Here is a 23,620-nt window from a genome sequence, read left to right as displayed (position 1 = left end):
GAGGGATGAATGAAAATGAAATTCACTTGATGCTAACTGACCTTTGACTCACAGTGAGGAATAACAGGAGTAGGCAAATCCTGGTGGAGGAGTCGATAACAAAGTTGACTTTTCATCAACCTTATAAAACCTAATACACATTTAGTGCTGATGCCTGAACAGTCATACATGGTGCAGGCCCCATCTATGGAAATCACCAACAATCAAGGACAGCACTTCAACTACAGCAATAAAAACATATAAAAGCATCAATATAAAAAATATACCGCACTTTGCTCTTCAAATACAATACTATATTCTCTTATGTTTTGGTCCGGTCGGACTTTCAATAAAAGTGTGAATGGGAGGTCAGAGCAGTGTGCAGGATCTTTTTCAGGTTGATGCTTCATACTTATTCATTTAATTTTCATTCTGACGCAGCTGTGCTAAGGTTTGGATGTGCATTTTTTTTCCATCACTCTGAAGAGAAACAACTGAAAAAGTTAAATTTCGGTTGTTGATTCTTGACTATTTCCATACAGGCTGGAGGATTCAGCACCCAGTTTGCAAGTAAAAACTTTGAGTGCTTTGTTTCTGAATTTGTGTGTCAAACTATGTCAGAATGATACAAGCAGGCCTAATATAATACATAAATCAAATTAGGAACTGCATTCATATGTGATACATGTGTAGCTCCAAACCCAGTCCCTGCTCCAAAGCTGTTCCACAGCATCTCATATTTGGATGCTGATATTACAATATAAAGACACATTTGAATATTGTCCAGAGATTTTTCTGTTTTCTGAGGGGGCAAAAAGCATAGCTGATATTTTAATAATAGGCAATTCTCTTCTCTTGCACTGGGGACAACTTTACAGCAGAGGGAGCAGTCACTGAATAAACAAAGAGGAAACACCAGATCCCATAATCAAGAGAAAGAGTGGGAAGTGTGCACATGCACCCCTCTGTCTGTGACCGGGTGCTAACTAGGTGCAAAAGTGGACAAAGATACCCCAAAATAGGGGTCAGCTGCAGTGTTTTGTGGTGTAATGGTTTGATCAGAAGCTCTTCATCAAGCAAACACAGTGTGGGATGAAGTGAGGGACTTTGCACCAGTGTGTTCGGTGTGTTTTCATCAGTGGGTCATATTACAGTGTCAAGGCAGGGGGGGAGGGTCTGCACCACTCTATGGGATAACCTCCTGGATCTGCGCTTTACATTCCGGACAGGCATCTCTTCATCATCATCATCCTCCTCCTCCTTATCCAGCAGCTGGTCTGTCTGCATGCACACAGTAAGCACACACCACTTTATAAAAAGGAGAATACTGGTGCCATTTAGAGTTAGAGCGCATTTACTACGGTCGACATCTTCTTTACATTTCCCCTCGCGTTTTAAAATACAAACTTTATGCTGCCAAACCTATCTTGACATTAACTGCTGTCCCAACTAACAAAGATGCCCCAAATAAGAAGACATGGATGTGATAATAAATTTTGTAAAAAAAAAGATGTTTTTGAGGGATTATTTCCTGGCAGAAACTTCCACTTCTTCCTGTGGGTGTCAGGTGATTGACAGTAATCAGAGCGTCACTGAATATCAGTGATTGGTGAAAAGTTTTGTACATCCTTTTCTACATCCTGTGTCTTTATGACACCTACACCCTCCGGCCTCGCTCATCCAATCACAGAGCCTGAAATATTCTCTGGTCCAATGAGGTCTCGGAATGCACGCACTGATACGAAAACGCTCAATTCTGGCACAAAGTGATTTAAGTTAAGGTTTTATGTTTACTGTGATGGGTTATTTCTGGCTATTTGTCTGTGGAAGTTGTTTTTCATACTGTACAAGAATGAATGGCAGCAAACACACACACTCTCTCACACACACACACACACACACACCTCTAGCCCCTCCTCCAAAGTTATCAGAACACCTGGTCCTAAGCAAGTATGAGATTATAACTGGCACCCCTCCAGGGTTCTCACATGCCTTTCATTCTCCAGACTCAGCTCAACAGGTGCATGTTCACCATCTCACCAGCAGGGGGAGCTCCTCGCAATCACCAAGTCACGAGGGGAGAAAAGGCACATGGAGGCAAACAAATAGTAACACACAACACTTAGCCTAACCACTGACCTACTCAATTAAATTACACCCTTCACATTTGGGAAAGAGTTTTAGATGGCTATCCTATTTGCCTATATGGTTCCCACAAATGGGAACCATATAGGCTTGATAACAATTTCCATTTTAACTTTGAATGCCGCCTATACATTCTTAATATCTACTGTGCAAATTAGATGGAGAGAGATGGTGAACATTGATAAGGCTATATTGTCCAGGCTTCACTAGTGCAATAACAATTGTATGGAAATGGGTGTGTGTGAGTGGATTGCAAATATCTTAGGAAGAGGAAGAAGAGGGCGGGCGGAGATAAGAAATGGAAGGGGTGGGGTTGGAGACTAGAAGAGAAATAAGTGTGAAAGAGTCAAAAGCATCCAGCAGCTGGTGAAAAAACAGCTAATCCACGTCATGTGCTGTGACTCTGACATGCAGAGAGCGAGATTGATAGAGAAGCTAGACACACAGGCGCAGACAGAGCTGGGTGTGACCGTCGAGTCCAATAAAACGAAACCACTTCCTTTCCCCATGTCAGGGGAAACGGTTTAATTAAGCCCAGCTGGCCTGTGTCCTACAGTACCTGCTTCATGTTGGAAATGAAGGTATACACACTCCAGAGCAGCCTAGTGTATAGCTCAGCTTTGTGTAGGCGGACATTGAAAGATTGCTCAAGATATTAAAATCATCAACAGGAGTACAGTGGCTATGCCAGCAGTAGCACTTAGTTCATCTAAATCACTGCAATCTTAAGACTTAAATGGCTAAACACCACTGTATCATATATGCTTCTGTTCTGGCTATTAATGATCAAATTTGTATCAACATATTTCACAAGCAAAGGACCAATAAAATCAGCACAAAGGCTAAATGTGGCACAAACAAGTAAATGTTAAGGTGTCACAATAACACTAGACATCTGACATCTCTACAAAAACTACCATGAATGAAAGAGTTTCAAAATTATAAACTTTGGTCTAGAGAGGAATATGACAATGGCTTGTGCCAAGTAAAAGTTTCAGTGAGCCAAATCTCCTTTCCAAGAAGATGTCTATCTTCAACAGCCACCAAAGACAATTTTAATCAGCGGATAATTCAGATATCAATTCCCCTCACTAGTTGTCAACATTCATATCAGACCAACAAATTCAATCAAACTTCACCAGAGCCCGACTGGGTCTGTTTTTCCCCTTGGGGATTAATGGAGAGCACTTTATTAGGTCTGTCCTCAATCGAAGGTTTATGGACCGACTGATCGTTTTTTCTTATGAGCGAACTTGGAAGTCGTCCTACTAGAGAGCTGGGTCTTACCTTGTTGTGCTGGCTGCTGCGTGTCCGGATGATGACGGGCGTCTTCCCCCGGCTCCTGACTGGCCTCTCCGCCACTGGAGCCGGTTCAGGGACTGGTTCAGGCACGGGTTCAGGTTCGGCCTCTGGCTCTGGTTCTGGCACTGATGTCTCCTCTGCCAAAACAATGTACAATCACACATTACCCCTCACTTGCTTTGTTAATCATTAAGTCAGTTAATCGTAAAGTTAATTCAAGCAAATACTGTGAAGAAAAACCACCACCAAGAGAATAAAATGGATACTATAAAATGAAAGGACAAATAATAAAATGCAGGTTTGTGATAGAAAATAAATACAGGCCAGTGCACATAGACAGAAAATCTGTTTATACAACCAGCCAGTGTATCCGTGAGCCATTCTCATTCATAAATAACACCAGGTTTCCTCTGGCAAGAACATCAATGGTTGAGTAACAGAATGGCACTACAAATAATCCAATCCACATTGCAAAGACAGCACTTCATAGAAAAGCACGACACGGAAAAGTGTCAAGAAAGCGAGTACATACTGTACATTATTTAGCTAATCAAGTTACGAGCCTAAGAAGCATGAAGGCTGAGAGGTAATTCATGATGTGCATACAACTACTGAAACACAGGAAGGCTAACGTCAACCATGTGACATGCTGCAGTGATTTAATCACGGTGTATGGCGGCAGTGACACACAAACAGAAATACACATTCATTCTCCAGTAGACCTGTACATATACACATATGGACGTAGTAACGCTGGTGTTTACCTTCCTCTTTGTCACTGTAGCGGTCGGAGTCGGAGTTGCCGTTGTGGTTGACGTCGATCTCTGCGAGAACCACCTGTGGCTCCGGAGCCTGAGGAGGACCGTCGTCAAGCAGCTTCTGCAGTTTCTTCTCGTAGAGCTTACGGGTGGATGCTGGGGAGGGAGTTGAATAATTATGGAGTTAAAGACAGAAATGAAAGCTGCTGCACAAGGCAAGTTCACGTTGGCAGCTCCAAATGGCAGCGAAAGGTTACCGTTTGAAAAATTTGGACTTCAATACCCAGAAATCCGGTAATGTGACGTCAGTAAACAGCACACAGCTCGCTCATGTTTACCGACACGGCCGATCTGTGATGCTTTATACCAGAGGAAACCAAAGAGACAAGAGAGGAAAAGATCTAATAGCTTTCTCTGGATGGAGCGCCGCTCACTGATGTTTGACAGTTTGTGTTTTGTTCTTACGTTTTCACATCACCTCCTGTGGATGGAGAAGTGTTCATAACTGACACCAGAATTTTATTTAGGCAAATAAAATAAAGTATTATTATTAAATAGAGCAAATCTACAAGGTTTCAATTAGTGGGGATGGGACATTCTTCTCTACTGCAGCCCCACTGGTGTATTTTTACACTTAGCCTTGCCTAGTGTAGCTTTAAGATGTTTTACTTCTTTATTAATACTGGTTTTATTGTACTATAAATCACTGAGTTGATTATTAAAAGGTCATATGCGACTGGCAGCCCAATTTGACATTAATACAACACGGCCGGAATGTTTATTTTCATAGTCGAACTCATAGCTATATTTAACTTTGGTAGAACATTTTCCCTTTTTAGTGCACAAACCTCTATAGGGGATTTGACAGAAATGATCAACAACCAACTGGCCACCAGTCACCATCAGACACTGGAAGACCTAGTCTAAAAATCATACAGCAGCGCAGACCCAAGTGAAATCATTTCATGCACTGTTTCCAGGGTTCTACTTTTTAACAATGGGATTTTGTCTGTTTGTATTTGGTGATTTGAGAGCTGAGGAAAAGGCCTGAACAGCAGCGGTGGCAGCGGGTCCCCGGGTCAGTCAATACTGGAGGTCAACTGCTCATCGACTTCTGCGGAGGCGTGCATGCCAAAAACTGAAATGTCCAACCGAAGGGAAATATTGTTTTATAATAAGAGAGGCATGTGTGTGTATGGGTGTGGGTAAGTTAAGCTAATTTACCACCTCATTCCAGAAACATTACACGCTAAAACAGGCCAGACATATGCAAACATTTAACATGTCAAGGCCACTTGCAAATTCCATCACCTGTGTGGGTTGTGTAGCACTAACATGATAAATCCCTCCACGAGTGTGAACCGCAGTCACACATCTTTGAGCTAAGGACAGATGTTGCCTTAGTCCTTAACCTCATATAACCTCGTTGCTGCCGTTGTGTGGAGTCGGACTCACCCACGATCGGCCCTGCGTCGACTCCGTACTTGAGCAGCTCGTCCTTCAGGCCCTCGGCGGTCAGCTCGGTCACGTCCAGGTCGTCCGGCCGAGCCTTGTCTGTTTTCCTGGTGGCTTTCTGTGGACAGAGGACAGTGCAGCTTGGTTGGGACTGTAATGATAAATTGTACTATTAAAGAAAGCAGTCGGCACACTGCAATGTCAACTCATGCCAGGTAGCGCCTAAGCCTTTACATGTCAGGGTCATGGGTTTATTTTTACCCCAAGGCAGCGCGTTCGGCAAGTTCTGACATTTGCAGTCGGCTACTTTTTAAGCCGTTTTTGTTTTTAAATGTGGGCTGCTTCTCCCTAGTCTTGATTGTGCTGGTATGCTACAATATAACAATGTTCATGTGTGAGACTTTGATTGCTTGGTTCTAGCAAGAAAAAAAAACAAACAAAAAAACGGACCTTTCCCTTCTTGTCCTGGAAAAGTCCATTTCTGACCGACCTCAAAAGCATTTTTGTCGTCTCTGGGATGCAGGAATGAGGAAAGTCAACAAAATGATGGCTGCTCAGTTCACATCCTAAAATCCTAACTAACACTTTATTGTCCCACCCTGCCCATCTTCTGATCTCCAAACATTCTGTTGTGAACTTCTGACTTTCAGTCGGTTGGTTCACTCATTATCACATGAAAGCTGTGTTTACAGAGCTTTCAGACAGTTACAGAAACCTGTTTACCAGGTAACGATCGTACACTAGCAGGCCCATGGGCATTGCCGTCAATGAACAGGACTGCCTATAGAAAAAAAAAAAATAGGCCTAGTTAAGGAGGGAAAACAACTTGTGTGCACTGACTGTTTTTCCAAAACAAAATTCCACACTTGCTTAATTTCATGCATGAGCTCCAAATAGATATGTGTGCGCACACGTGAGATGTGCATTCATTCACGCACACAAACACACAATTTGAAAGGACAGCTTTAGCCTGAGGAGGAAGGAGTTTCCTTCTGCTTCCAAAGACAGCCAGAGACATAATTCAAAAAATGGCTCAGTACTGTCCACTTTACAGCCAAACGCTGCAGGCCAACCATGAACACAGATAGTAAACAACCTGCTACACCAGCCCCTTGCAGAGTAGCCATCAGGAAATTATGCTTTGAAGCCAACTGCCTCTGAAGTAAAGTACTGTGTCCCCAAAAAAAAAAAAAAGTGGCTCAGAGCCAAAGGATGTTCTGCCTCTGAAGCCATAAAATGTGCTTGTTTTGAGGCAGCATGCTGTGAGCATACCTGGCTGTCACACATGATGCAGACCGAGACCTTGACAACACAAACTTAAATTCCAATGTTTGGGCTGAAGCATCTTATTTTTAAAGTAGGCTAAATGAATGAATTTGCAATGCAGGAAACTGTGCGTGGAATGAATGTCTAAATCAAGGCTTGAAGATGCTTTCTATAAGTTTTCAGCTGGCAACAAACCAAGTGGGAAAATGTGAGGAATGCACTGAGGCAGTAGGCCTAACTTCAACAGTGAGGTGCTGCCACAGATCAATTCCACACAGCATGTGATGAGATGGAGAGAGAGAGAGAGGGGAGAGGGGGAGAGGGAGAGCGAGCCAAACAGACAGAGGGCGGATTGACTTACTATGAGTCTGGCTCACAGTGGGCCCTCAGTAGGGTTTTGTCTGGACCTCAGCCAGGCTGTTTCATAATCATAGCATTCCAAGACCCGGGGAAAGCGGGAGAAGTGAAAAAAACAAAAAAAGTCTGTGCTCACTACTCTACAAACCACACCCTGGCCTTTAAAGGCATATCTGGACCCTGAGCTCATAGCCAGGCCCTGGGCCCATTCAATTTCAACAGTGCATGGAGTAAAGTCAAAGTACAACCTTTAGAGATCCCGACAGTCACTTTTTCCCCGTACAACTCTTACAAACGGCTGGATGGAGTAGTTTCGTGTCGAGACCTGCTTGGATCTGAGGCTGGGTGATGTAATTTTGAACCAAGTGGTGCCAGATGTCTTTTTTGGGGTAAATGACGAACTGCTTGGCTGAGTAAGAATAGTGTATGTGTGGTTTGCCATGATTTACTCTGTTGTGGTAATGGAAGACACCAAAAATGAAAACACTTGTAGTAAATCCCAACATTCTTAAATAGTTTGCACCCAAATCTTATCAACATAGACACCCTTAAAAAAAAAAAGGAAAAAATATCCTTAACCATGGAAACCACGGAAGGTATTTCTGAACCCTGAAATGCGTATTTTGAAAGCTGCTCTGACTTAAAGTATGTCTGTACATTTGGAGTATGCAAGGAATGAATTCTTGTGTTGAAAGACCACCTCCACCTCCACCTCCTATCTGGAGCCTATAATCACTCAGACATGCCCTGAGTATCGGGTTTCACAGGAAAAACAACCTTACACTACAGCACCTTACAACCCAAGGGCCAAACAAATTACACGTGTGAGTTGTGTCTTTTCCCCCGCCCCCTTGCTCTTTGACACACAAACAACACACACACACACACACACACACACACACACACACACACACACACACACACACACACACACACACACACACACATCTGCGTGGTGGCAGTCCGAGCACGCATTCCTCTTCCTGAGAAAGTATTTCCTCAATAAAGATAGGATAACAGTACCCGCCGCATCAAGACTTAGGCACGGTCAGCCCTTCAAACCCTAAAGCCGCACAAGGCAAGATTTTTACGTAAAAATACACCTGTCTTATCAGTCAAAAATCACAAATTGGGGCTGAAATAGAGTAGAGTGACGCATCCCCTCTACTTCGGACGCCATAGATTCACCCTATTTTCCCCAAATTAATTCCATGTGCCAGGGACACTCACTGGTAGGAAATCATCAAGAAGTGACGAATTTAAACGAAAGGATGACATACAAAACAAAGCTCCATCAAGAGAAAGCTGGACTCGCCAACAGTGGCTAACAGTGGAAAAGATTATTATTTCACCATATCCACCTCTGAGAAAAAAAAATTTAGGTCCGAGGAGTGCGCCGTTTTCTGACATCACATTACATGATTTCTGGGTAACAAAGTCCTTCAAATTTTGTAAAAAATTAGCAGTTCTTTCTATCTATTAAACAGTTATCTCCTGCTGCCACTTGGGGTCGCCAAAGTGCAAAGTTGCCTAGTGCCGCTTTAAACCACGCCACATCTTACAAATAGTTACTTTCTAGCTTAAGTATCCCCGAGATCCAATAATCCTCTTAGAAAAACGTGAGCCCATGCCAAAGCTGTATCACAAATGTTTATTTTACATTTCAGAGATTCAAATTTCCTCCCCAAAACCACAGATACAGCATCGCATCGCCAGACGAGGCTAACGCAGAGCAGCTTTCCTCCTGTCCTGCAGCCACTCTTCTGTCAGCATTCATTTACTTTTGGGACATGCATAAAAGATTTATCACCCCAACTGTCCACACCTCACAATAGACAGAGACCTGCACCTCACAGGAAAGCTTTGTTGCCTTTACACTAAACAAACAGTTCCAGTCAGGCGGCCTCAACTTGACTCCACAGACCTAAAAAGCTGAATAAACTCACAATAATAAGCTGTGAGCTCAAAAAGGCAGAAACATATGCTAATTTCTTCTCAGATGTACAAAATGGTGCGTATACTAACTGTAAATATGTGGTTCTAAATCACAAACGGCAGCGAATGTGTGTGAATGTGAATGAGCCAAATACTCACACTGTCATCTCACACAATGAGCCATAAACGGCTGCTGAAACTTCCCATATACGCCTGTTTGGCATGTAATTTGTCATTCACCAATCGTCCTGCTTTGTTCACACCCATCACTCAAGCATTTGTCCGGACCACTCCGCCCCAAACGAAACCAAGACCAGACCTGTCCTTGTTCAGACCGAGCCGAGCCAAAGTAAAGACCACTGGCAGTCGAGACCGAGTCCAAGACTGGGACAGGTCGCGAGTTTTTCCGGGCTGAATAAATAATGCACTAAATTTGGTGGTGGGTTATAATGGCATACATTCATTTTCTGTTCAGAATAGAGCAACCAAGTAGCACAATGCATCAAAATTCCCAGAAGAAAAAGAACGTTTGCCTTTTTGAACACCTCTAATGATGACTTAATATTGCTCTAGTATGGGAATGACTTCCTTTCCTCTCTGCAGTATAATTCTATAAAAAAAATAATGCAAACACAAGTCTGTAGTTACTCAGGATAGTTGAAGATGTAACTACTGTGAGTATAACCAACTTGCTGGCGTGTTATGGAAAGTTTAAAAGCTTTAGAAGTTAAGCTTCACAGGAAAATCTGTGACCTGCTCCTGTTTGTTGAGGTTTCTGAAATATGCAGGCGGTCATTGGTAAGAGGGGGGGGATTATTATTAAAAGAACAGAGGGGGAATAGGAATTTAGAGAAATTGAGACCAATATCCAATACAAAGTCCAGGACTTTGTGATCCTGAGAGCAAAGAAGTGCAACGCAACCGCAACAGTCAACTACAACCGAGTCAACACTCAACTAGTTGCAGGACTGCTTCATTCATTCATTTACAAATCAAAACATCTGGCGTCTTCTCACAGTCTCATCTGGGTTAATGGTCTCAGTAAATACACCTGGAGTGTCATTTCATGAAAACAAGCAAAGCATTTATTCTATTTATCAACTCCAAAGCTCTCGAGATACAAGCTGATTAAATTTGCATTTTAAAAACAAATGTTTAACGGTCTGAAGGTGGGAGACCCCACCCGGATTGCTTTACAGATGTGACACCAGATTGGTTTTGGAACACCACATATTCTCTTGCTTTTATTTTTTTTATTTTTTACCCACAGCTTGAGAGAAGGGGAAGTTGAAACAACGTGTGTGAATGTGGTTGTGGGCCTGAAGCGTTTCGGGCTTGGCCACAGATTCATTGAATTAAGGACATGGGACTATTACTTGGTTTCCCCCAAGTAATAGTCCCAAAGTGCGGTCCGCGGGCCACCAGATGCCCCTTTAGCGAATTAAAGATGCTCCTGGGAAAATTAGGAATAGTTACATTTCATTATTATTATTATTTCCTTCACTATATGTTATCAATGAGAGAATGAATGGTGACTAGTCTGAGCATATGTTGCACTCCCAATATGGATTTAATCTCACCTATAGGCTAATACAGAAAAACAACAAAAAATCTTCTCAAATGGGGGTCAATGAGAGATATTAATATCTAATAAAGGGGGTCTGTGGTATAAAGCATAGCCTATATATTTTTGGGAACCCCCTTAATAAGGCGCATGACTACAAAGGAATGACACTCAAAAAGTCCCAGTTGGTGACTTTGAGTTATCGTAGAAACTTGCAACAAAATTTCCAACCATGCATTGTTGCAACAAACTGAAAAGAGCGGACAATTACAACTCACCCTGCCAGAGGAGCGACTTCTGTTGGACACCACGGGCGGCGGTAACTCCTCGTCGCTGGAGAAAGCGTCCAGAGTTGCATTTTTCTTATTCTGCACGGTCAAGTTCTTCAGATAAAGCTGCACATACACGTCCTTCGTCGGGTTGCCGCTCGGCAGCTCCACGTTGTGCGCCAGGAGCTCGCTCTTCAGCTTGTCTTTGGTGAGCACAGACGGGTCGTCCAGGTACTCCGGCATGTCTGCGGGTTGTGGGACAGATTCCTTGTTGCCGCCGCCGCCTCGATAACAACAAAAAAATCAAATATTTGGAGAGAGAGCGAGAGGGAGACGAGAGGCTTTGGTCTGCGCAAAATGGCTAACCAGCGCCTCTTATCGGATTTAACTAGCACGGCAAATAATATGGAGGGCAGAAAATCAATCTGCGTCTCAACTCGGGCTGGCTGTTTGTGTTCTCGCTTCCTCTTCTTCGGGTGTTATGACTCAGAAGAATGAAGAAGTGGACTTGGTTTCGGAGCCGGTTTTGTGTGTGTGAGGGCTCCGTTTTTGCCACACAGCGGTGAAAACTAGACGCCACCGGCCCGCTGCTGATGAGGGAGGATGACCCGGAAGAGCCTGCCTTGACAAACGGCTCCTATTGGTCAAATGATGCTACAAGGGGCTTCGCCATTGGTGGAACCGGCACGCAACTATTGAAAATGTAGCACACGTCATGACTTTGAGATTCACTTTCCAATCATTCTATTTTGAATAACATGATGGTATTATTCTTCCCGAAACCACTGGTTGACTCTGTCACTTTTCTCTCTTTCTTTGTTAATTTGCTTATTTGTTTTTATTCATTTTAATAAGTTTTTATTATTTGATTACTTACTTAACCGCCTGCTCGTATTTAGATTATAACATTAAAGTTTTGTTACTTGTCTTCTCTTTCTATCTTTATTGTTTTTTCTCTCTATTGTATTAGTGTACTCCATTGTTTCTAAAGCTGTATTGTCTTACTTATGAGTGGATCACAAATTGTTATAGAATCACTAAAACTACATAATAGGAAAAGTGAATTCACTGTCAACTGTTATAATTATATATATATATAAAAAAAACTGTCATCTCTTTATTTTTAAATTTTATTTTACTTTCATGTGGATGATGTTCACAGTTCACATATTGTTGACCTAACCTTGAACTTTGTGTTCAATCACTGACTGAGTTGTACAATGTGTTCAATTAAAAAAAGACTAAAACATGTTTTTAACCTTTATTTAACCAAGGACTATTTGCTGAGCATTTATTCCTTTTAGACCTCCAGCTGGTGATCATAAAGCAAACTATGACCAACATACACAAAAATCAACTATTTTCAGAAAAGTGAGTTGTAGTTATTTTTCCTTAAAGACCCCATCTCAATCTGATACTTATTCTGACGCACACTACGGATTTATCTCAGATTAGGGTTGGCCTAAAATGTTGGGCAAACTGAGTTTAGATGGAGTTGCCTTACTCTCAGGTGACCATGTCAACTTTGCTTGAGTCCCAACTCAGTCTCAAGTCTTGAGGCACAAGTCTCAAGTCTAAATGTAGATTACCAAGTCAAGCCAGAGTCAAGTTCATGTCACTAATGTCAAGTCTCAAGTCTAAATGTAGAACGTCAAGTCAGAACAAATCAAGAGTGCAGTATCAATTGAATATCTTCTTTATATCTAGGACTTTTCAATGCAATATGGTTTTAATAAGATAAAAACTTGGTAAAAGCATCATGAGTTTGATTTCTATAATAAGTTTCAACTTCAATAAATTCAAATTCAGAAAACAGAATTTAAATTCAGTCGTCTGGTGGAACAAATCTCTTCACTTTCGATCTAAGTCATTTACACAAACACAAGATCTTTTGTCGAGACTTTAGAAACCTTTTCAAGTCATCAAAGTCAAAGTCAAGTCCCAAGTCACCAGAACCCAAGTCAAGTCTCAAGTCTTCTCTTCATGCATCAAGTCAAGTCTCAAGCAATTAAAATTGTGACTCGGGTCCAAGTCATGAGGCTCGAGTCCCCACCTCTGCCTCCTCTACACCCCTGCCTGGACTGTATTAAAATCAACTGTTCAGATATTAAACACCCTTAAGAGGTTAAAGGCACGTTGATGGTAGCTGTTGAGGAAGGGAATTTCTCCTTCTTCTCCAGAGTATTTCTCCTTTTCTTTCCCCACTCAGATTTTCAGTCTGGTCTGGGATTCAAACTGACAACCCTTTGATCACAGAAACCCATCTCTCTAACCATCTGATTACTACTATCCCAGTTAATACCCAGCTGACATGAATGCAATAAAAAAACATTTTTTGGGGGGAAAAAACTACCACAGTCTTCATAATTGTTCTTCCTGCATTACTTATAAATAAAACAGTAATGCATTTGTTTATTTCATCACTGGACACACAAATGAGGACATAAAAAACAAAATGGAAAAAAAAATCCAGTGACATTTCTTCCCTTTCCGCTTTTTCGTTGTTGTCACAAAACAATATTTTCTTTTTATTTTGAGACTTACTACAGTTACTCAAACGGTACAACAGCAGAAAATACAATATTTTCCCAAAAAAATGAAACCGCTCGAATTTTAGCACCGCCTGTGCAAAAACCTTGAGTATTCTCATATCAATAAAATGAACATAAAAATCCTGGTCCAGTCCATTATGGGATCTTTAGTTGAAACCAAAACAGAGCCTAGTGTCATGGGGGTTTTGGCTTTTTTTGGGGGGGGCGGGGTAATGCAGATTTGAGCAAGCTGACAGAACTGGGCTGGATCAGAGAGGAAGCAGGCAGCGATGAGCCAGGGACGCTCACAGGTCTACTGCTTTACTCTGGAGCCCAAACAATCTGTATCACTGCCTAAATCTGTGTGTGTGTGTGTGTGTGTGTGTGTGTGTGTGCATAGCCCATACTACCTATACAACTGCTTCAATCTGTGTTTGTATGTGTGTGTAGCCCATACTACCCATATGACTGCTTCAATCTGTGTATGCATGTGTGTGTGTGTGTGTGATATGCATTGGCCTACGACAGACACACCTATCATAACATCCACATCAGTTCCCGATGAAGATGCACTGAAATGAACTCTGCTCCTTGCTGGGGCCTGGTATAAAGACACTGGAATCCCCCTCTGCTCGTCTCCTCACGTTCTTCCTTTCCTCTTCTCTTCTCGTCCCGTTTTCCACTCGTCGTCTCGTTTCTCCTCAGGCCTTGATCTCGGGTGTCGGGGTGTACAGCGGCTCAGAGTTCTCTGCCCCCAGGTCCTCTGATAAAAAAAAGAATTAAAAAAAAGAAGAGATAATTAGAAATGGCACACAGATATATTTGTATACACCACAGTGTGGCGTAACATTACTGGTGCATGAAAGCAAGCAAAGCGTCCTGAATTGGCTCCTGGTCACAAGGTTCCTACACCGATTTCATTTCAAATTTCCAGGCTTTTTCCAAACAGTTTCTTAAAACAATTACAAGATTTTGATTGGTGTTCAATAGGATTTATGGTTACAGGTCATATAGCCTTGCCTCCATCAGCTACGGCATATCTCTCTGTAGATGAAGATTATTCTATTAACATTTTTTTTTTAAGATTTATTTTAGGCATTTTATGCTTTATTGACAGAGATAGTGTGAGAGAGAGACAGGAAGGTATGGGAGAGAGAGAGGGGAGGACATGCAGCAAATGTATGTAAATATGTAAAGTGGGACTGAACAGTAATATTCTTCCATCCTTTTCCACCTGGACGTTACTGAATTGTTTTCCCCCCATACATTTCCAGACCTGTATGGGGAACCCTGTGACCAAGCAGGCACTACATGATCTAGCGTGGAAGCTGGACGCTCAGAATTCGAGTGTTACCAGGAAGGACACACTTCCATAGGCCGTAGGTTTTCCCCACCGCCGTCTGCCACAGTCGGAGTGTGCCGTCCTCAGAGCCGCTGGCGTAGAGCTCGCCGTCCGGGCTGAAACGAACGCAGTGGACCGGCCCAAAGTGGCCTTTATAGGATTCTGCGGACCGGACAGGACATAACAAGAGTTAACTTCTTTCGATATTTCAAAACAAATATCTTAAATATACACGACCCAGTATGTAAAAGTGTTCTTTTGTCAACACAGGACTTAAGTGGCCTAGCATCCAAAGTATGAGAATCTATTTGAATTTTGTGTTGTCGGTCATTTTCTAAGATTAGGTGTCACTGGTTTCAAATGGTGGATATCTCAATTTGAAGAAAAACTATAAAAAATATATATATAATTCTGAAAATATAGCGTGATATGAAAAAGTTGCAGTATGCATCATGAAGCAGAAAAACGTGCTGTGATTTGAGATAGACCGATGCTTTAAAAACATCGGTTCTATAATTTCACAGTAAAGCAGCAAGGCAATGTCCCCCTAATCCATTTTATGTCTTTCTGTCATAAGCATTTTTGACTGCTTCTGATTTTATTGCTAATATTGTTACATTTTATGGTGAAAAGAGTTGGAAATCAACACCAGTCACATGGTACTAAGACTGTCTGGTTTATCTGCCCTACCAGCCACTTTGACAGGTAACAACTCATCATTCAGAGGTCCTACTCTGTTCTACAAATCATTATTACACCTGGAGATATGCAGCAGTTTGTAATAACTGCCAACAGTGAAATAGTCAACAGTGAAATACTTACATACTTACAATACTGACATAGTCCCATGTCAGTCACATGTCAGTCACATCTCCAACACATGCATCATCTCTTTTGGCCATATTACTGGCTTTAAAATATGTTTGGAACAAGAAAACTGTTGATTACGTTTTTTTTGACTGCTGCTTGATTGAAAAGTTGCTGCAGTTTGCATAATTTAATAATTTTTTATTTGTACAGGATTATATGGGGACCTCATGCAACTGAGAATTGCCCCCACCGCTTTGTGTTTCCTAGAGAGTGTTTTCTTTTCTAGAGAATGCAGGTTGACTGGTATGATGCCTCCCTAATGCCTGCTAGTCACAAATAAATCTAACATGCCTTGTGGCTGATCTGACAGGTGACACCTCAGAGGAACCCATCACACCAAATGCAATGGCAGGAACAAAGTACCATAAGGAATCAATGATGCATGGAGTTAAATGATTTTTCCTCAGCAACTCTTAGAAACTTTATTCCTATCTCCAGGGTAAGCGATTAACCCAAACCACAAGCCAAATCCTGGTAAATGACTGGTGAGTTTTCCTACTCTAACAGCTACTTCAGCAGGTAACCAGCGACCTTTTAGATCATATTGTAAAAATCGTATTTAGCTGGTCAATTTAGAGATTTATCAGCCATTCTGGCCAGTAGGCACAAGGTTTCCTGCCCCTAATAACTAGGATTAACCTCTGCCTTGAAAGCTAGCACTCTAACAGGAGTAAAACCAATCTTAACACATCACCATCCCTGAGAAAAAGCTTTGTTGGCCTGTCATTCTCACTGCTGCTCACCCAACTCCTCCTTGGTGCTGTAGTCATATTTGTAGAGCTTGAAGTCATCTCCTCCAGCCACAAAGAAGTCCTTTTCTGGGTGGAGGGATGCTGAGTTGATGGAGGCTGGGGCCTCTACAGTCTTTATCAGATCTAGGCTAGAGTATATGAGCAAAACACATCAATAATGCAAGAATATTCTGATGACACTGGATATTTCTTACATCTATTATCTGGGCACTGTTATTGACAATGACTATTTCATTCAAATCTTTTGGTTTCCAAGATCAGTGCGGTGGGATTGTGGTGTACCTCAAGGCGTTGTAGAAAGCGATGGTCTTTCCATATGTGATAACGAGAATCTCTCCATCAGCCATATACTCCATGCTGCTCACTGACGTGTCAAATGACAGCGTCTTCACCGCCTCCATGGAGCTTCTGTCCCACAGTCTGGATGGACACACACAAACGCACATGTTTCAGCCCTGGCATTTACATATCTGTTGAATTAGAGAGTAGACAAATGCAAGCATGCATACACACAAAATCTCGAGATCCTTGTCCATCATAGATATCTATCATTATTCGCGGCAGTCTCCTAGAGGCTGCTACTATGCACATTGTCAGAGAAGTGTGCAAGAATATGCAAAACAGCAAATTCTAACAGAAGACAGAGGCTAGTCAGCCATAGGAAAATGTCCACACAGATGGGATTTGGAAGTTGGAGATGCCATTTTACTGACCGTATGGTTTTGTCGTCAGCAGCAGAGAGGATCTGCTGATCGCTGTTACACCACAGGGCTTTCTTTATGGCTGAGGTGTGGCCTGGGATCTCCTGTGGTGCTAAAGGACACACAAAGATGGAACACTGATTTAAGAAACAAGACAAAAGCCATAGAACCTAAATGTCAGGTTTTTCACCTAGATAAGTTTGTGCTTTTGTCTCTTTTTCTCTTTCAGAATTCAGTGAGCTACAAAGTCGTCCACTGGCTGTCGATTTTAAATGAGGTTGTTGTATACAGTCTAGAGTACTTTAGGAGCTACAGTCAATCATGGATCACTGGTATGTCATTGCACAGGTCAAGACAAAATCAATAGACAAGCCCGCCATATTCCGTTCATGAAATATTTGTTGAATTCAGGAAAAACCGCCAGGCTGGTATTGATGAGGAGGACTGACTTATATAACTGAGATCCATTCATGGACACTTCTGCTGACACATTCACTCACCTGCTTCAGGTTTGCTAAGATCGTAGATGCGCAGCACCTTGTCGTTTCCAGCAGTCAGCAGACAGTTGCTATCCTGAGACCAAAATTTAAAAATTTTAAAAAAATCAAGAGAGAGACACAAACAGTTTTGACACAAATGTGTACAAAATATCCATATAAATATCATTGGTCAATGAAAAGACTAGACTAAAACAGAAATCTCACCACCCAAACTGCAATTGATGTGAACAGTGATGTTAAAAGAAATGGCCTTTAGAGCACAACCAGGATATTCAATGATGAAATCCAAAGCCTTATTTGAAGTTAATTCAGATGCATAAAAAACAGTTGACATTTTGAGGGCTTGGAGCCAGAGGCGTGTAAGTAGGTTTCGGCAAACTTTACTGGAGAGCCAAAATACAAAAAGTGGACCTACATTTGTTCTAAATATCTTTTAATAATGTCATCACATAAATCATACACAAATAAATAAATACTTACACTACTTAATAGATTTCCTCAAGAGCTTTTACAGACCTCATTTTCGCCCAAAATGCCAGTTACACCCTTCTAGGTTCAAGCCCTCGATCTGTACACTTAATCCACATCCATCCATCGCACCTACCTGAGTAAAGGTGACAGACTTGACTATGTGTTTGTGTGCCAGTGTGAGGACCTCATCTCCACTCACTGCATCCCACACCTTTCTGGAAAGCAAAGTAGTTTAAGTAAAATTAATCCATTTGCAGTGGCATAAAACTAATAATAATCTCTATATAGCACTTACCTACAATCAGTTTGCAAAGTGCTTTACAAAAAAAATTTTTTGTACTTGGACTTTGCTTTAGTATTTACATTTTATGGAACTTCATATTTTGACTCCGCTATGTTTCAAAACAAATGTCCTACTTTTCAATCCACTATATCAATCTAATCCTTTCACCTATTCAAGGAAAACAATGTTCATAGAAAAGATAAAACCAACTCATAGAAATACTTGTTGAATGAACATGGAGTTAATGACAAAGTAATTAGAGCAAGCAAACTAGGAAAAGGTAGACCACCAACGTTTAGAGTTTAACCTATAGTTTAGTGCAGTTGCTGTCACTGAAATACTCGTGTCACTGCTTTCACTGAAATACCACACTCAAAATTGACCAGCATTTGGCTGGTGGTTTGGGTTAATCTCTCACCCCAGAGATAGGACTATACATAACTTTCTTCAACACGACCTAAAGCCTTTTCTGAATAAATAAGGGGCAAACCGGTTATAAGAACTGAAATTTAACTGAAATTAGTGCTGCTTGGTAGCCTGTATGCATGCCAAAAGTACCAGTGGACCCTAACAATACTGAAAAGGTCTCATCATATTCTTTGATGTATGTATTGTATTTGTATTGTATGTGTTTTGTATTATGTCTGGTGATAAGCAAGTCAAAATTTAACTGGCAAAACGACATATTGTCATTTGACATGTTCTCTGCAATGCAAAGAAAGAAAGCGAGGGAGAGCGGCATGTATTGAGGCTGACTGACTGGGCAATGTTTGGCTCCTTGTGTCAGACACAGGTTTGAATGTGATCTGTTAGACTTATAGAGGACTCTCCACTCACGCTGTGAAATCGGCTGCAGCAGTGGCTGCCTTGGTGGCATCTGTATTCAGAGTGGCTCCCCAGACAGCGCCTTTGTGACCCAGAAACGTTCCTATCCAGTCCCCTGTGTCTCCCTGGCGCAACATGGGCTTGCCATCTAAGAGAGACAGAGAGAGGGTTCAATGTATTGTCAGAGCACAAAGTATTTTCAGTTAGATGTACTGATGAATGACAGCTGTGAAAACAGTGCAGTTGCCATCATCATACTGTAATCAACAGGTGTCTAAACAAACCAATACACATACACAAGTAAGTACTGAGGTAAAAAGCAAGGGTTACTGGTTGTCTAAATTAATTACGACTAATTAGAATTAGCTAGTAATTTCAGATAATTCATCCATCTCACCCTTGCAGGCACTGATGAGGAAGTAGCCATAGGGAGTTATTCCACTGAAGGCTAGGTCCACTACAGGTCTGGTGTGACCTGAGCAGGTAAGTGGTGTTTGTCTCATAGCCATGCTCTTCTAGCCAAGCAGGAGTCGGTTCTTACTGCAATGAATTAGCAAGAGGGAGGAAACCTTAACAAACTAGCTAGAACGCCAACGGCTAGCTAGCTGGGCAGTTATCTTATGCTAGCCGGCAAGCAAGCTAAGACAACAAGCTAGCTAGAGTTGTGGTGAGTAATGATCGTTGGCTGGCAGTTGGGTAGCGGTTGGACTGTGAAGGACTGAGAGTCAAGTTGGTTAGTCAAATAAAATGAAGGGTCTCTCCCTCCCAGCAAAGGAATAGCGTGCTAATAGCTACAACATTGCAACTAACTAGCAACGTACACGCGGCTAAGCTACCGCAGAGATATAAACACTGACAATGCACTTCCGGTATCACGGACTTCTTCTTCTTCTAATTAATGTACGGCTGAATGCAGCTCAGGTGTATTGCTGCCCTCTACAGGGGGCTAATGGGAACACCTGTTCTCCATATCATATTATCACATCACATCTTAGGAAAAGCAATAATAGTAATCCTATCCGATAATAAATGTTAGAAAGATACTAATATCACAGCAAACGTTTAAATTCCTTTAGGAATGTTGCATTAATACAATCGTGATGCTATAGGTGATATAAATATCATTCAGTACAATAAAGTCTTTATAAATGTCAGTCTTTATACTGAGACCCACATACACACTATAAGTCCCTAGAGATATGATATGAATATTAGAGTGACTTTTTCTAGGGTCACTGAGGAAGACTTAGTTTAGTGGATTTTATTTGTCCTGGACGCTAATGATGTGTCCGGGATAAATAAAATCCACTAAACTAAGTTGATGTTTTCCTCATATTTCAGACAAAATCTAATCCTTATCCTTTATATTGTTTTCAGTTCCCATGTGAATTAATCCAATATTGTACAGCAAATTCATTTGTCATGGGATAAATTGTTTGATATTGCGGTGGTTTAAATGTACCAATAATGGAAAACTGAGTCATGAACTTCACTTTGTTGCATTTTGTGCCAGTTTTGCTTTTTGAGTGCAGACATTGTTGAGATTTCTTCCTATTTTTTGCCATGATGTTTCAAGACCATAAAGAAGAAAGATGAAGATCATTTGGAGAGTTGAGGACACTCCTCACATTTAAGATCCTCCACAAGCCAAGACAACACATTTGGTTTCCCTCATCCAGTGTAGGAGTTAGTAAAGCAAGTCTTTATTCTTTGTATTTATTTATTGATATTGTAACTTTACCCCGCCCTTCCTCCCAACCCCATGGTTATTTTTGTCTCTGTCCTTATTTTCTTGTGTAACATTGTTTCTGTCTTTTGTTTGTCTTGACTCAATAATAATAATAACAATGATAATGATAATAATTATAATAGGCTAATACGTTTTATATTTTTAATACTGTGTTGTTTCTTATGGGTTTACTTTTTATTTTGACATTTTTAAACCACTTTTCTCTTGAATGTGTCTTCCAGTTGTTTCTTTAAATCTCATTTTGTATATTTGACTATTTCTTGTTTTGTGCCTTTTTGTAAAGCACTTTGTAAAATGTACTTTTAGATACATAAATATTCTTCTTCTTCTTTCTTGTTATTATTAGTAGTAGGCTAGTAGCAGTAATAGGAGTAGGCCTATTATTTTCATTGTTGTTATTATTATTAGTATTATTATTAGCCTAATAGTAGTAGTATTAGTAGGCTAGTAATAGTAGTAGTAAAGGAGGGGGAGGAGGAGTATAGTGTCAATTTTATAAATAAAAGTAAAGAGAAAATTATTGTTTTTGTAATTCCAAAGTAAGCAGTCTCATCTCCAGGGGGCGCATTCAGCCCTGTTCTCCCGTGCTTTATCCTATCTAAAGGAGGGATAGTCACACTGAGGTTCAAACCCCACCGACAGACCCCTCACTCCTCTGCTCCGGTCGACGTCAGCCTGCAGGAGGATGGGAGAGAGCAGCCAGTGTGCCTTGCTTCATGGCTATAGGAAGAGATGGCGCCCTGGTCCCGGTGAATAAGCAGAAAAACAGAGGGAGGGATGCGGGAAGTGTAGCTGCATCATTTAGTGCATCGGAAGGAAGGAGCTGACTCTCTGGTGGTGATGGAAACGCTTTAGGGATATTTACGGATTTTTTTACATGCGATTTTAACCAGTGGTTTGATTCCGTGGAGGGGGGTTTGAGGTGGTGGGGTTTGTTGTCTACCTCAGCTGTTTCTCCCTCCGGGGCGGCTCTCTGCTCATCCGACGCAGGGAGGAGAGGAGAGGGGAGAGGAGCGGGGAGAGGGAGGGAGAGAGGGGCGATGGCCGCGGGAGGAGGAGGATGCGGGGAAACGGTGGAGCAGTGCCGGGCCGAGGTGGAGCGGCTGACCCGGGAGCTGGCCGAGGCCAACCGGGAGAAGATCCGGGCGGCGGAGTGCGGGCTGGTGGTTCTGGAGGAGAACCAGACCCTGAAGCAGCAGTGTGCGGATCTGGAGGCCGAGCAGGAGGCGCTCAGGCTGGAGCTGGAGCAGCTGCAAGAGGTGGGCTCAGTGACCAGCAGTGTGTGTCGAAGTAACGCATTACTAATTATGACTCATTTAAAAAACAATGTCGTTACTTTACTTACTACTCCTTGGGAGCAGCAATTCGTTACACAACGCATTACTTTTCCGTTACATCGCACAAAATTAACTAATGAAGTGAAGTTAGCTAACGTTACAAGAAGTAGCCTACACTCAGCTGGGTTATGACCAGTCTGGTACTCGTTACTCGAAAAAGTAATGCATTTCTCATGACTCGTTTCAAAAGCAACGTCGTTCGTTACTTTACTTACTACTCATTGGGAGAGGTAATTCCTTACGTTACTCGTTACATTTTCCGTTACACCCAAACAAAAATGACTCGGGCAGAAGCTGGTGCAGCTACAAGAGGTCGGTTCAGCACGGTTATGGCTAATGCTAGGGCTTGATAGCATAAAAAACGTCAAGTCATTTCATTGCATTACTTTACATTATATACCGGTAAGTCATTGGAAAAGTCATGTAGTTACTTTACTTACTACTCCCTGTATGGCAGTAATTCGTTACACTTTTCATTACCTTCCGTTAACGCTACACCCCACAAAATTGACGGTTGGTGTCCTCTCCTAGCTTAAAAGGGAATCGGTTAGAAACCAGACAGCGTTGACGTCCAATGTTTTGTCAGCATTTTGTTCGATAAAATCACACTAATGAGGATATTTCCACCCGGAGAAAGTAAACGTTATGATGGAAACTAATTTGATTGTGGATTGTGGTGTGATTTTAGGTATTACAGTTTTGGATAATTCAACCTCAGTCTGCTATTTAGAGGGGTAATGACAAAAGTAAAGGGGGGGGAAGTAATGTAAAAGTAATGATAGCTTATAACTCTGTCATGACTGATGGAAAAGTTAATAAGGGAATATATTTCAGTGTGGAAATTTTCAGATACTTGATATGGTTGTAAACTTACTAAGTGGCTGACAGGGGCAAGGGACTTTGAGTAGCCTACAATCATATTCTTATTGCACATGTAAACAAGCCAAGGTTAACAAGCTTTTAGACATTATTAAATTCCTAAATCTCTCAGACAATTTAGTGATGGCTCACTTCAAGTCATACTAGAGTAAAATGTATTGTAGAGAGACGAAAGTAGAAGTCCTTGCATGAAGGGAAGTGGGCGAAGAGCAGGTCCGAATGTGGATACTGACAATTTCTCACTTTTCCCCTGACCATGTCTTAAAAAATGTACGCCATTGTTTCAAAACTCATTTTACAAATCTTAATTACCATGGCAAATCGACTGAGTGCCTTTACTTTACAACGT

The 23,620-nt window shown here is 41.6% G+C and overlaps 3 protein-coding genes across 8 annotated transcripts in view; 1 reads left to right on the top strand and 2 right to left on the bottom strand.

Annotated features, from left to right (window-relative positions):
- The window catches only part of tmpoa (thymopoietin a), a 113,287-nt gene extending 101,759 nt beyond the window's left edge, over positions 1 to 11,528 (bottom strand). For both annotated transcript variants that reach the window (XR_013504069.1, XM_071902083.2), the window contains exons 1-4: positions 11,040 to 11,528; positions 5,640 to 5,757; positions 4,191 to 4,340; positions 3,412 to 3,563 (exon numbers count right to left, since the gene is read on the bottom strand). Coding sequence is in view for 1 of the 2 variants with exons in the window: in XM_071902083.2 (XP_071758184.2) it covers positions 3,412 to 3,563; positions 4,191 to 4,340; positions 5,640 to 5,757; positions 11,040 to 11,273 (654 nt within the window). In the remaining variant the exon portion in view is untranslated. The remainder of the gene's footprint in view (positions 1 to 3,411; positions 3,564 to 4,190; positions 4,341 to 5,639; positions 5,758 to 11,039) is intronic.
- Positions 11,529 to 12,200: 672 nt separating this feature from the next.
- strap (serine/threonine kinase receptor associated protein) lies at positions 12,201 to 20,156 on the bottom strand. Of its 2 annotated transcripts, none has more exons than XM_078282202.1 (9): positions 19,703 to 20,156; positions 19,318 to 19,453; positions 18,331 to 18,412; positions 17,727 to 17,799; positions 17,239 to 17,338; positions 16,808 to 16,945; positions 16,517 to 16,653; positions 14,930 to 15,065; positions 12,201 to 14,324 (listed from the first exon to the last, which is right to left on the bottom strand). In XM_078282202.1, the coding sequence occupies exons 1-9, from the start codon at positions 19,812 to 19,814 to the stop codon at positions 14,300 to 14,302; spliced, it is 939 nt and encodes a 312-aa protein (XP_078138328.1). In that variant the 5' UTR covers positions 19,815 to 20,156; the 3' UTR covers positions 12,201 to 14,299. The 2 variants fall into 2 exon arrangements, with proteins under 2 accessions (XP_078138328.1, XP_071758183.1); XM_071902082.2 differs by having other exon boundaries at positions 12,203 to 14,324; positions 14,916 to 15,065.
- A 1,939-nt stretch (positions 20,157 to 22,095) lies between these two features.
- The window catches only part of LOC139913919 (protein bicaudal D homolog 1-like), a 31,525-nt gene continuing 30,000 nt past the window's right edge, over positions 22,096 to 23,620 (top strand). For all 4 annotated transcript variants that reach the window (XM_071902081.2, XM_078281958.1, XM_071902079.2 and 1 more), the window contains exon 1: positions 22,096 to 22,314. In XM_071902081.2, the coding sequence (XP_071758182.2) occupies positions 22,096 to 22,314 (219 nt within the window). The remainder of the gene's footprint in view (positions 22,315 to 23,620) is intronic.

The sequence above is a fragment of the Centroberyx gerrardi genome, chromosome 24 (genome assembly GCF_048128805.1).
Source record: "Centroberyx gerrardi isolate f3 chromosome 24, fCenGer3.hap1.cur.20231027, whole genome shotgun sequence".
Lineage (NCBI taxonomy): Eukaryota > Metazoa > Chordata > Actinopteri > Beryciformes > Berycidae > Centroberyx > Centroberyx gerrardi.
This window is presented reverse-complemented; position numbering and strand designations above follow the sequence as displayed.